General features: G+C 31.5%; 2 protein-coding genes across 4 annotated transcripts; one reads left to right on the forward strand and one right to left on the reverse strand.

Moving 5' to 3' along the window:
* Positions 1–1,463: 1,463 nt before the first annotated feature.
* LOC109813090 (basic helix-loop-helix (bHLH) DNA-binding superfamily protein) lies at positions 1,464–6,586 on the forward strand. Of its 3 annotated transcripts, none has more exons than XM_020377212.3 (7): positions 1,464–1,623; positions 1,735–1,884; positions 3,900–4,025; positions 4,616–4,681; positions 4,904–4,969; positions 5,451–5,498; positions 6,126–6,586. In XM_020377212.3, exons 2-7 carry the CDS (start codon positions 1,843–1,845, stop codon positions 6,279–6,281), a joined length of 504 nt encoding a protein of 167 aa, XP_020232801.1. In that variant the 5' UTR covers positions 1,464–1,623; positions 1,735–1,842; the 3' UTR covers positions 6,282–6,586. The 3 variants fall into 3 exon arrangements, with proteins under 3 accessions (XP_020232801.1, XP_020232802.1, XP_082927270.1); XM_020377213.2 differs by having other exon boundaries at positions 4,904–4,963; XM_083071144.1 differs by lacking the exons at positions 1,464–1,623; positions 1,735–1,884 and adding an exon at positions 1,939–1,943.
* A 1,865-nt stretch (positions 6,587–8,451) lies between these two features.
* LOC109813087 (selenoprotein family protein) lies at positions 8,452–11,993 on the reverse strand. Its single transcript, XM_020377208.3, has 4 exons — positions 11,795–11,993; positions 11,573–11,631; positions 9,514–9,695; positions 8,452–8,937 (listed from the first exon to the last, which is right to left on the reverse strand). The coding sequence occupies exons 1-4, from the start codon at positions 11,949–11,951 to the stop codon at positions 8,865–8,867; spliced, it is 471 nt and encodes a 156-aa protein (XP_020232797.1). The 5' UTR covers positions 11,952–11,993; the 3' UTR covers positions 8,452–8,864.
* Positions 11,994–14,555: the final 2,562 nt, after the last annotated feature.

Consider the following 14,555-nt stretch of genomic DNA (forward strand, 5'->3'; position numbering starts at 1 on the left):
AGTGTCTAGTGTGCTTTCTGAGACATTATTGTCATTAGACTTTAATCCTCCTTAGAACAAATAAAAATAATTTCAAAAAATATTATTTTTCTCTGTTAAAGGAAAAGTGAAAGTTTTAACAATGCGACCTTCACAGAAAAGAAATAATAGAATACTTTTGAACAAGATTATAACTAAGTAAAAATAATAATTTTCTTATATATAAATTAGTAAATTAACAATTTATAATAAGTTATATAAAATAATATATAATATTATATGAAGTTAAGTTAACTCACGATAACCTAAACTTATCATAAAAAAAATAAACAAAAAAAAAGAAAATCTAAATTTCAAGATAGAATTTCGACCCAATTAAAGTAGGGAATTGTGCTCTAAATTTCTACCAAAAAGACGATTACATTTAATATTTATCTGTCTAGAGTATAATTACCTTTCACAAAAGTAGGAGAAAAAAGTTGAACTTTATTATCTTAACGTGATTGTAAACAAATGAGGTGAATCATTGTGTCAAGGGGACTGTTTTTTTTTTTATATTTTAATCAGCAAAAATAGATATATTATAAAGGTACAAGGGTACCAAAAAAACTCGTCCACGAAAATATTAGTTATATATATATAATGTGTTCTTTATGCTTCATTTACATGGGGTTTATATATAATGTGTTCTTTATGATACATATTAATACTATTGTTATTAGAGGTCTAACCTTCTTTAGTCGAAAATATTTTTGTCTTTCTAAATTTGAATTAGTGTCACTTTTAAAACAGAAGTGAAAGACTTCTAAATTAGCGTTGTCCTTAACGAGTTTTGTATGGAAAATTACTTTTATGTGTATTCTTAGTAGTTTTACTCAGTTTAAATACTTTAGAAACTTACTATAAACATTTTTAACTTTCGCATAGCTTATTCACTAAATAATACAGATTTTCAAAACAAAACAAAAAAATATTAGAAACAGGCCCACGTTCCAAGTTTTTTTTTTGTTTTTTTTTTTAATGTTAAAACAGTATTTTATAATGAACACTTGTGGTTATGTCACAAATATTTGTCTTCTCGGGAAAGATAGGATTCCTGACGTAGACAAATTTAATTTAATTTCCAAATGATTGTTTTATTTATTAATAGACAAACCTATTTTCAGCCCCAGTACAGTTTTTTTTTAATTAATAAAACATGTTAGTTTACAAAAAAAATAGTTTCGTTCTTGTCGTCTTAAAATAAAATAAAAATATTACAACAACTAAATATAGTTTAAAAAATTATTAATCCTTTTACATAAATAAATTCACAAATAACTCACCAATTTTTACATTTGTTATTAATTACTAATCTTTGTCTTCTACTACGCACAGTTTTCATATAAAAAGATTATGAAAGAAAAAGAAAAAAAACTGAAAAACAAAAACATTGTCATGGTTGGATATTAGCTGGCAAGTATATTTATGACAATATACATTTAAAAATCTTACGTAAGGAATTATTGTATTATATTCATTTAGCTTTATAAAATCAGATTTTGACACTAACCTTCTCCTCCTTCTTCCTCTTCTTCTTTCTCCTTTGCTTCTCTTTCTCTTCCTCCATTGATGACCTTTCACTAGTTTTTCTCTCAAGGACAAGTACGTCACTTCATTTATTGTCCTATTGTAACCATGCATGTTACTTTTATCAATTTTTTTTTTTTTTTTTAATTTTCTTGCCAAAGTATTAAAATGAAATTCTAATCACAGGCACTGCTTAAAGTCTCAAGCTTTAAAGCTTTTGGAAGATACCCACCAAAACATTTCCTTGGGTTTTGGTTTCAACCATTTCAGCTTTTAGCTTCAAAAGGGTCATAGATGATAGCCAGCTCCTTCTGCAATGCTGATTCTATGTTCTCAGTAAGTTCTTAACCAAATTTTAGTCTTTCTGTCCTTCAAGGGCTGTCTTTATGTTCTCACTTTCCATGAAGGTTATTGGTAAATGGGCTTTTTCATTGTTCCTCTTGTGCTTGAATGTTTTCATTGGAAATTTTGAGAGTTTGTGGTGATAGTTGTTGTTGTAACTTTCTAATCTTCTTCCTTGCACTCCAATTACTAGAGAATTATGATCAGAATTGTTCTTATTCTAAGTACATGTGTAATAAATGAGTGTTTGGGCTTATATTTTGTATTTATGATATTGCAAAAACCAAGCCCAAAACCAAACCCTGTGAATGTGATTCTCTCTATGGATTAATCGTTATCATTTTCCGTAAATTAATTAATTACTCCTATGTCCTTATGCATGTTGTCAATTAAGATATCCTTGAACATTAAACAAAGGTGGTTGAGAAGATTTTGTACGCAAGTTAGATTCGTTCATGCAAGGTGTGTGTAAGTATTTTTTTTCACCTAAAAAATAAATGGTGGGCCCACCACACATTTGAGGTTCTTGACAAAAGTTGCAAATGAATGATTAATTAAAATTAAATTACCCAAAACAAAAGAAATTACTAATAATTAAACAATAATTTTGGTATGGTAACTAAAATCACAATCTTGACTATTCTCGGATTAAGATATTTTGACAATTAATAAAGTGTGATTAGTTGTGTTATGATAGTGATGACCCTTGGCCCTATGGAAGGAGCTTGTGCCTTATGTTGTTTGAATATGCATGGATGGTTCATTTCATTTTCCCTTGGCAATTTTTTTCCTTGTAGTGTACCATCATTGCCATGGCCATGGGGCCACATTTTGATTTTGGGTTGCTGTGTAGCTGTTACCAGTTTGTATTTCTGAGATTATCAAATATTTAAATAGATGGTCCTTTTTTAGGGGGGAGAGTAACGATGATGGACATGGTTTGTCTTTGATTTGATAAATGTCAGCATTATTCTTGACTAAACAGCGCATGTTACTATGAGTTCATCATGAAAATGACACGTCATAATACAAAATTTTTCTTTCTTCTAAAAGTAACACTCTCTCTCCTGCTTGTTAATTGTTTTTTGTTGAGGTGTTATTTTTTTAATTGAAGGGGGAGAGAAGAGAAGAGAAAGAAAACAAGAATGGTTGATTTGAGTCCCATACTTATGTGTTGCATACTAGGCAGGACCTTGGAGCAAAAACAAACACTTCCACTTGGAGGAATTTTTCCCCTTCATTGGAGGTGTTTGAATTTTTTTTAAGCTTCACTTTGTGCTTTTTTTTTTTCAACTGGTGGGCCCCTTTTTGGGGCCTATAGACAAGGTAACTAAAGACTAATTTGCAGTTAGACATGACTTCTACTGTCCAAGTATTATTTTAATACCTCAAGATTCAATCCTAGGAGTACCAGGTTGCCTCCCCGGTTCTAGGACAAACCTTACAACCATTAAGTTACGAAACTTGGTTACTGATGGCCCCTTTACTTGTGTTTTCATTCATTTGCAACTTTTTGGGGGGATAATGTTGGGCAGATTCATTCAAAGAATTGTCAGGGTGCTCACTCAATAGATTTCCCTACCCTTTGATCTCCTTAGGAAGTAGGGACAATGAAGCTGAACCAGAGGCCAAGAAGAAATTTAAATCTGTTGACTGTAACAATTGAACTGGTGGGGCCAAACCCACTTTGACTCCAATTTGCATTCAATACTTCCTCAATTTGTGGATTTTGGCATCTCCAAACTTCTATTGACCATATCTCAAACTTGAAAGAAACTGAAAAGTATATTGTAGTAATTGCTATGTCTATTGTATATGCACTTTGGTTGTGTCTGACAACTATGAACAAAATAAGTCCTCACCACTCAAGTGATTTAGATTACTTGGTACTTGCCATTCTAGTTAGAGGAAGTTTTGATGGTATAATGGTTTCTTTTAAAATCTGTATTCATTTTTTTCATTTTTTTTCCTTATTCTTATACAAGAGTTTTCTTTGTTGATGCCACCAGAGAGAAGAGGGGATGGATGTTAGAAAGATGATGGAACATAAAAGGAGTCCCTGCTCTGTTGACCAAAGCAGTTACACTTCTATTGCATCTAAAAGGCAAAAGGCTGATTTATCGATCAGCTCTAAGGTTTCTTTTTTTCTCCCATTTTTGTTGTTGGTTGTTGAATAACAGTTCTATTTCCATTTTTTTTTCTTTTTTGTTTCAGTATGTACTACTCGTGTATAATATTCAAGCTTTACTAGAAAATTTTCATTAACTAAGCAGTGGTGCCTCTTCTCTACATAAATTTATTTGCTTTGTATTATATAATTAAATCTATGAATTGCCACATAATATATTGGTGTTTCTTATGATGCATTGCATAATTTCATACCTTGAGTATGGCTGTCGTAGTGTCTTATGATTATTTTCAATTTGTTCAATGTTATTAACTATAAACTAAGTTCTGGTTGAAATCAATGTCTAATTCAGTGCTAAGCCTACTCAGCTGTACTACTAAAAATCAGTAGATAAAGGTAGAAGGAATTCAAAGGGTCATATTAACTAAAAACCCTTGATATTTCATTCTCTTAAAGGCAATACTAGTGTTCAACCAACCTTTTATATGAAACTCTCCATGATGATCAAAATTTTGATATCTAATTTTCTTCATTGAAGGCAGTCTTTCCTGCTTATTTCTTAACTTTGTATGACATTTCTAATGCTTCTGCAAATAGGAGAGAAAGGAGAAGATTGGTGAGCGAATTGTTGCTCTTCAGCAGCTTGTTTCACCATATGGAAAGGTATACAACAATTAGTCCTTACACAATGTATTGTTTAACAACTTACAAATACTTGTTTCATAAATATACTTGCCAGCTTGTCATGCTTATTTGATTTGAATAAAAAAATAAATTTAAGGAGTGCTTATTTGAGTCATATGATATCTCATCTGTTACTGTTTTCAATCAAATGAATTGTTCCAAGTTTCTGCGAGTCTAAAGATTCTGTACTTCACACTGCAGACAGATACATCTTCTGTTCTAAAGGAGGCAATGGATTACATAGGATTCCTTCATAAACAAGTTAAGGTTTGGCCATTCTTGCCACAATATGCTGAAATCATCTGAAATATTCTAGTAATTGGTTTCACATACCATACACATGCCTACTTGGATCTAAATTATGCTATGATCTATGGTCTAATGTAAATTTTGCAGCAACATACTTGAATAATATATTCCTATCAAGACATAAAAATAAGGCATTTCATTTTCACTAAAATTGTGTCTGTTCTCTGTTTCTTTTATTCTCCTTGGTTATTCCTGCCCAACTGAAAATTTTATTCCGTGGTAATAAAGAATGGCAGTAATTTCTTTTTTTATAGGCTAGAATGGCATTATAATAGGACTAGATATCGTGAAGTGGAAATGTACAATACCTCAATGACAAGGTTTACTGTTGTTTCATATGCTCATATACAAGCAAGCATTCATATTTAGAATTGAGGTTCTAGATTATATTCAAAAGACTTTGATCTTATGCAAATGTTTTTTCCTCCTGATTTAACAGCTGCTAAGTGCTCCATACCTTGAAAGTTCACCAGCAGTCAAGATGCAGGTGAGAATAACATGAACACTGCCACGGTGGAGTAGGATCTGCATGAGGTCGAACTTATTTTTTGGGGGGCATTTTTAGCATCACATTTAAGAAAGATTTATTATTCCACATTTATATAAGATTTAGTTTTAATTACACTTTTGGTCCCTATTGTTTCATGAATTTTACTTTTTAATCTCTATAATTAAAAACATTTCATTTTAGTCTTCATACATGCCATTTTTATTTTCTTAGTCTTTATAATTTCATAAACTTTACCTTTTAGTTCCTATAACAATAGATAATAAGGACTAAAATGAAACAAAAATGATAAGTATATAGATTAAAATGGAGCGTTTTTAACTATAGGGACTAAAAAGAAAAAAATTATGAAACTATAAGAACCAAAAGGGTATTTAAACCTATAATTCACTATACTAACAAGAACCCTTGTCTCTAAACCGTTCTTATTGTTGGTTCATATGCTTTAAAGAGGCCACATCAAATTTAACAAATCAATTCCTTCCCCATAGGTTTCGTATAGTATGTTGGATGGCTGTTCTACATTCATGAATTAACCCTTGGTAAACATACAATTTAATTGATTGGTGTTGAATTGGTTATAATTGAATTGTTGCAATACTTCAGGGTATGGAGCCATGCAGCCTGAGGAGTAGAGGGTTATGTCTTGTTCCTGTCTCAATTACAATGGGAGTTGCTGAGAGCAATGGTGCAGATATCTGGGCTCCCATTAAGACTACTACTTCGCCTAAGTTTGAGAATGATGTCTCGCAATTTCATTGACAAATTTTGTGACCTTTGCAGCCTAAAGGTTGCTAAACCAGTCTAGTAGCATGAAAATTTATCATCATACATCTAGATGGAATCATAGTAGCTAAAATAGTTAAATCATTAAAAGAAACTTTAGTCAAGAAGCTGTCCCACACCTTTAAGATTTTAAACGGGTGATGGGGGGTTAAGCTTCCAAGTAGCATAATATGTCTTAATTCCATATGCTGATTATTAAGTGTATATTTGAAAAATTCTAGTTGTATAATGATTCCACGTACTGATTTAGCTTAATGAAAGTCGTTTCTAGATTTGATGAAGTACTAATGTCAATGTTGTGCTACTTTAGATATCGGATTTCATTTCATCAACGTGTCTTTTGACCCTGCAAAATCGATGCTCTTTCGTGTCTGCATGATGTCGCCCAGATAACACGTGGAAGTAACGTGCAGAGAATAACAAAATTAGCTTTATCGTTGTTGATTTTTGACATGATTATAGCTTCTCTTTGATGTGAAAGGTTGCACTCTTTAAGGTTTAATGATCGAATTTAAGGACGGAACTAGGGGGATTAAACATGATCAAACGAGCTTAGTATTAAGCTTGATCAAATGATTCTCTGGTAGAAATTAAATTTTATTAATTTAACCATTGAATGATGTTATATTGGCATAACTATTGCATATACTATATTTTAGATAGTTAAGAAAACATCAAATGTCATTTAATGGTGAAATTTTTTATATTTAAAATATTATATTATACGCTGAAATAAAATAGTATATTAAACTATCGATTTTTAAACTGTGAAATTTTATAGGATTTATCTAACTTTAACATAAACTTTTATAAAAAAAAGTTAATAAAAATGGAATTTTATTAAATTTGATACCTTGTATCATTGGGTGTTAAAGCGCGATTTTGAATTGAGAGGTTAAATTAAGTTATATGATTGAAGTGTCCAACTAAGTGTCGAGTGCCAACATGCTGTTATTTTTTTCTCCCCCCAAATGACATTTCGATCATTTCTGCTTGATTATGGGCATTTTTTAGTTAATGTTTTACGTACACTTTTACGTCCACACTAGTTGCTTCTTTAGTTTATTTTATTGATAAAAAATACGAAACTAGTTAGAAAAAGTCCTTTTTGAAAGTAAAATAAAAAACTTAAGATTGAGACTTGCCTTTACTTTTATTGAAGTCAAATGGCCCATAGCCTCCCCATGTGGCCTTCAGTTGGCGTGTGTGTTTTTAAATTGAATGAATAGAATTGGTGTCTGAATCGATTACTAATTGAAGTCGAAATATTCTTGTTTTTTGAGATTTTAAGATCCTGTCAGCATCCACGTTATAAGGATGAAATTTGGATTATGTTTCAAACTTCAACGAGCATTTGGGGTTACACTTGATAATGTATATAAAAATTAAACCCAATTTCACGTATCTTTCATTAGGTAAAAAATAATAAGAAGCACCAAGCTGAAGAACAATTGCTCATCTATGTTCGAAAATCCCTAAATTATTGATGTCCCAACACGAATTACACTTGAGAAGGCTATTTCACAATCCACATGCAAATGCCACAACTTAACAGACTGCAACTTGTTCAAATGGACAATATGTTGACCAGAAATAGTCCAATTTATCAAAAAGCATGAATTTGACACTAGCAAAATACGTTGTTTAAATAGAATAATTCATTTGTTTAAAAATTTTCAAAATTTTAAAGATAAAATATTTTATTTAAATAAATAATTTATAAAAAAATTTAAAATTCAAACATTTGTAAAATTCTTTAAAATAGTAAAATTTTAAATTCTCTAAAACAAAAATAAGAATTCGAAATTCTTCATTTTTTTTTCTTATTTCACTTGTATATTTTATCTTATTTCTTATCTCTTCATGTTTTTAATTATTAAATATTTAAAAATATTTTAAAAATTATTAAATATTATCTAATATTAATTTTTAAAATTATTAAATATTTAAAAATTAACTAATATTTATTTTTATAAAATTTAATTTAAAAATCTCAACATATAAATATATTTTTAAAATCAATTTTATCATGATAAATTCAAATTATCACATTCAATCTAACAATTTAAAATTTAAGAAATTTAAATTAATTTATCCAAACAAAATATTTTAAGAATGATAAAAATTGAAAATAAAGTAATTCAAATATCAAGAAATTAAAATTTCTTAAATTTCTAAAATTTCACATCCAAACATGACAGAAAAATTACATGAATGTTCAGAATTTTTCTTTTTTTTTTTCTTCAATGAATTACATAACCTATTCACGCATTTTAACTGATGAAAACTGAAACATGCTTGTCACCAATCAAATATTACAAGACAGCAGTTAACACATCATTCTACAGCTGCCATAAAATCTGGAAAAAATAAAGCATCGTATATTGTCACAAAACTTAATTATCCGAAACTGACCAAGTTATCATCATTTTATGTTATTCAGGTTACTCAAACAGGGCAAGTTTAATTCACTCGTCCAAGTCATACTGTATATACTCCTACGCTTTTTCTGTAAATGGGAATGAGTCCAGAGTATGCCAGAAAATGGGTTAAAGATTCTCAATCAGCTGCCAAAGGCTTCACCTTCTCTCGCAGGAACTGCAGTATATGCTCACGTTTCCAATTATCAATCCTGCAACAGACAAAAAGGAAAAAAGAAGATAAAAAAGATTAAAAAAGGAGTTTATTTTAATTCCTAGAGTACACAAAAGGTGTGATTTTCACAACTGCCTTTTTGAAAAGAGATGCAGCTACATTATAGTTCATGCTTGCAAAGCCACTCTGGCCATTCTAGTTTATGCTTTAGGGTCATTAGAATCCATACAGCCATAAACCATCAAAGTTCAGTAAGTTATTTCTTTTGGTAGATGATTCAAAAAATAATTCACTATATTTTTTCGATTTAATGGAAATATCAATTCCTGTACAACTATGCTAAACGCACATCCACAAGTTTAGTGCTACTCATCCTTTCCATAATGTGTATTGTTTTACCTAGACCTAGAAAACCTTGTAAATAAATGTCGCAAATGCAATGACTATTTCCAATCAACTTAAAACATGAAAAAATTCTACAATATTAATCAAAGTTAGGTCCTTTTGTCCCTCTCATAAAAACTCGCTAGAGGTATGGGGATAAAAGAAAAATTAAAGGTGAAAACAAGATGCTAGCAAGGTACTCATTTGCGGATAATAAAAGAAGTCTCACCTGATTGTTTCTTTTTGTTGACCAGCATCAGCAAGCATAATTAGCTTTGGTGGAGAGTTAAAAACATATTGAACTTTTACAGATGGAAACTGATCTTTTTCCTCTTCAATAAAGCTAACAACTTCCGGATAGAAAACAAGTTTCCTCATGCAGACTTCCAACAAAGCTCCAGAGTACGTAATCTATAGTTAAACAATTAATATTATTGTCAAATGACATAAGAAAATAAATGTAGTTACTGCATAGACAAAGCATCCTGGTTTTATGCAACTTAAAAACTCCAATATCGGGCAAGTTAGTTAAATATTAACATAGAATTGCTTAGGTAACAATTGGCTTGTTTTTATTCCCAGTTGATCTGCTTTTTGTTTCATGATTAAAAAATTGTCACCTAGTTTTCACATTGTCTCATGTTTCCCAGATGTTGTACTTGTGAAGAAAATGATGAAACATATATTTAATAATTTTCACTATTCTTTTGGAAAATATGAAATAATGTGGAAACAATGACAAAATTTTGTAAATATTTGTAAAAACATATCAAATTGTAAATGCAAACAAAAAATAAACTAAACACCTAAGAGCAAGCTTAGTTGGAAAAAAATGTTATTTGTTTTAATTTTCCATTTTAACTAGTAATTAAAGAAAAGGTTTACACTGTGATCACCTTGTTTCTTAATTCAAACATTTGTACAAGAAACCGTGGAAACCACACTATGTTGTTGTCACTATTTCCAACAACAATATTTATAAACAGAAAATAAAGTAAATAAAAGGTGACAATATTGTATATTAATGAAAAAAAAGGAATGAAAAAAAAAACATTTTTTCCACCCAAACAGGTCCTCCTTACGGACCTTACCTTTATATTTTCAACTTAGAACATCTCCAACAATAGAACTCATTGGATTATTAATGTATTTGTTTGTAGGCCCCTCAATGCCATATAAAATTTAAGAATTTTCACTATTTTTGCTGCAACAGAAGAACCTAACTTGAATTCTTAATTCACTTTATGAGAGTTCCAGTGAAGCCCACTATTTTGCATTTTTATTTAAAATTATTTTGTTAAAAGTTGAAATAAATTTTTTATCATTAAGAAATGGCTCTTAGGCCATCTCTGGTGAGAGGTTCTTATATGGTTTATTAGAATAAGAACCGGTTCTTATTTTTTTCATCATTGGAGTGTAATGTCCTGACTTTCACTTGTAGAATTGATTCTTCTATAGAAACTTACAACTAGGTTTTTATAGCATAGAAGGAAGAAAATGGGTCTATTGTGGAACTCACATAAAGTGAATTAAGAATCCAAGTTAAATTCTTTCCATTGGAACAAAAAATGTAAAAGTTCTTAAATCCTACATGACATTGAGGAACCCATAAAAAGTGTACTAAGAACCCAAAATGGATTCTACTATATAAGAACAGTTCTTACACCCAAGTCAAAATATTCCAATGGTAAAACTTGCAAGGAACGATTCTTGCATAATGCATATAAGAATCTAGATAAGGACTACTATTGGAGATAGCCTTAGGTCTTGTTTAGTTGAACTTCCCCATAATCAATTATAAAAGAAGAAAATAAGAAGTTAAATAAATCATATTGTTTTCCAAAAGTTAAAAACAACTTACGCACTTAAACTTCAGAAAACTTAAACGATGTTTTCTACAAGCTTAAGTGCATAAGTTGTTTTTAACTTGCAGGATTTTATTTTTTTTAATTTTAACCTTTGGCTTTTCTTCTTCTATAAGTACTTACGAAGAAGACCATAAACTTAAAGTCAAGCATACATAATTTTGCGAATAAGGCTAGGGTTGTTTTGCAACCTCAGAAGCAAACACGACACTACCTTTTGAAATGCTTTCTAACAAGACTAGAAGATTAATTTAAGTAATGTAATACTACAGAATCATATAATTTTCAAGCAGATTCGTGACTCATGAATTCTAAACGGCAATGACTCATGATTCAAGCAGCAATAAAAAATTGTTAAATTATTTCCGAAATCAGCATTGACGTTGAAGTCTAAGCATCGCCAAAAATGGATCGTACACATACCTTGGTAGTGGCATCATTGGAGTCTTCCGTGCAACACTTGAGACAATCGGACACCAAATCTGCAACAGAATATTGAGCTTAGTACAATTGTGTTCGCAATTGTGAGCTGTGACAGTACCCTAAGTCCAAATCTAAATGCGATCCTTCATCGAGTTACGCAGTAATATTAAAATCCATGAAGAAAATAGAAGAAAGTAAAAATGGTAGTGAAATTGATTTAACCTTTGTCCTTGACATACTCGGAGAGAGTATTGCAGTCAGAGCATAAGGCGAGTCCGGTGAAACCAAGATTCTCGCATTCTCTCGAACTCAATTGCTCCGCTGAAGCACCCAAACTCAAAGCCAAAGCCAACACCACAATCACAACCAAACCCTTCATCTCTCCCAATCCAACCAGCGAGCCGAGTCAAGGTTACGCTCTATTCTTTTACTTACCCTTCGCTATATGGGCTTCAGGCCCACAATAAATCTACAGGATGATGGACTCTTTTTTTCCCCCGCTTTAACAACCCTCGCGTTTTGTTTTTTTCCTTCCAAAAATACCTTGTCATGGTAATTTATATGGTAAAAAAAAATTATTATCAGGATCTTATTTATTTTATCCCAATACACCCCCCTCACGTCCAGCACTATTGGGCTTGGTACGTGGATAAATGGTAGGTGGCCCTTTTTAATGATCTAGGATTGGCGGGACTTGAATACACCCCCTCATGTCCATGGTGCATGTAGCAATGAATGGTAGGTGGCCCTTTTCTAATTGACGGGACTTGAAATACACCCCCTCATGCCCATGGTGCATGTATCAATGAATGGTGGGTGGCCCATTTTTAAAGTGGATCTAAATGGCTTTGATACCATCTTAGAATAGTGGATTAAGCCTAACTCAACCCTACAAAACCGGCTTGTATGGTGAGGGTTGCTTTCCACTTATATACTATTTAATTGCCTAATCTCTAGTCGATGTGGGACTTGGATTTTTCCCAATACACCCCCCTCACGTCCAGCACTATTAGGCTTGGTACGTGGATAAATGGTAGGTGGCCTTTTTTTCAATGATCTAGGATTGACGGGACTTGAAATACACCCCCTCATGCCCATGGTGCATGTATCAATGAATGGTGGGTGGCCCATTTTTAAGAATCTAGGATAGCTCTGATACCATCTTAGAATAGTGGATTAAGCCTAACTCAACCCTACAAAACCGGCTTGTAAGGTGAGGGTTGCTCTCCACTTATATACTATTTAATTGCCTAATCTCTAGTCGATGTGGGACTTGGGTTTTTCCCAATACACCCCCCTCACGTCCAGCACTATTGGGCTTGGTACGTGGATAAATGGTAGGTGGCCCTTTTTAATGATCTAGGATTGGCGGGACTTGAATACACCCCCTCATGTCCATGGTGCATGTAGCAATGAATGGTAGGTGGCCCTTTTCTAATTGACGGGACTTGAAATACACCTCCTCATGCCCATGGTGCATGTATCAATGAATGGTGGATGGCCCATTTTTAAAGTGGATCTAAATGGCTTTGATACCATCTTAGAATAGTGGATTAAGCTTAACTCAACCCTCACCATACAAGCCGGTTTTGTAGGGTTGAGTTAGGCTTAATCCACTATTCTAAGATGGTATCAAAGCCATTTAGATCCACTTTAAAAATGGGCCACCCACCATTCATTGATACATGCACCATGGGCATGAGGAGGTGTATTTCAAGTCCCGTCAATTAGAAAAGGGCCACCTACCATTCATTGCTACATGCACCATGGACATGAGGGGGTGTATTCAAGTCCCGCCAATCCTAGATCATTAAAAAGGGCCACCTACCATTTATCCACGTACCAAGCCCAATAGTGCTGGACGTGAGGGGGGTGTATTGGGAAAAACCCAAGTCCCACATCGACTAGAGATTAGGCAATTAAATAGTATATAAGTAAAGAGCAACCCTCACCTTACAAGCCGGTTTTGTAGGGTTGAGTTAGGCTTAATCCACTATTCTAACATGATGTCCTTTCCTTTTAGATAATTATTCGCATAACACATTTAACACACTTGTCTCTAATACTCTATTCTTAATCCACCAAATTTGAAATAACGAAAAAGAATTGTGTGATGTTTAAATAAAAAAAGTCCCTTTACCTATTATCAGTAGGAAATGGAAGTACTTCGTGTCTCACTGTATCTCTATTTATTTCTAAGGAGTTACGGTTGTAGAAAAAAAAAATATTGAGATTTGAAAATAGATAATCATATAAATTAGTGAGTGGACAGTTATTTTTATTATGGAGTAAGTAATTTTAAAAGGTCTTATTTTGAAATAAGTGTGTGATTTAAAATAGAAAAAAAAAATTACTAAAATATATCTCCCAGTAACCAGATGCTGATTGCAGAAAGGTTACATTTTATAACACATTTTACACTTTTAATTATGCACCCACTTTGCGCATTGATTCTCTAATAAATCAATTACATATAATTTAATTTAAACAACAAATTCAGTCGTCCACGTGGATATTTTAGTTTAGACAATGAAATACTTAAGTTGTTTGCACGAGGAAAATATTCTAATTCTAGGAATTGTTTGTTTGTGTTATATTTTTAATAAAAACATATTGAAATTTTTTAAAATAATATACAATTTTTCTGAGAAAAAAATTATTTCAATACTTTTCCACGAGTAAAGAATAATAAATATAAAAGTATACATTATCGAGTCAACCTCTATATATAAATTCATATGTATTAAACACAAACTCAAATAATTACCTTAGGCGATCATTTTTAAAAAAAATTCTTCAATGAGAAATCATTTAGAAATTCTCTTAAACTCATATCTAATTCAATTTTTATTTATTATAATCATTTATGAATTAAATTTTAATTTTAAAATAAAATATTAATAAATAAAAATAAATTTGATCTCAAATAGAAATTATATATCATTAATTTCTTTAACTGTTGTAGCTGTTAGTTCGAAACCAA

Source organism: Cajanus cajan, chromosome 3 (assembly GCF_000230855.2).
Source record: "Cajanus cajan strain Asha chromosome 3, NIPB_CcT2T_4, whole genome shotgun sequence".
NCBI lineage: Eukaryota > Viridiplantae > Streptophyta > Magnoliopsida > Fabales > Fabaceae > Cajanus > Cajanus cajan.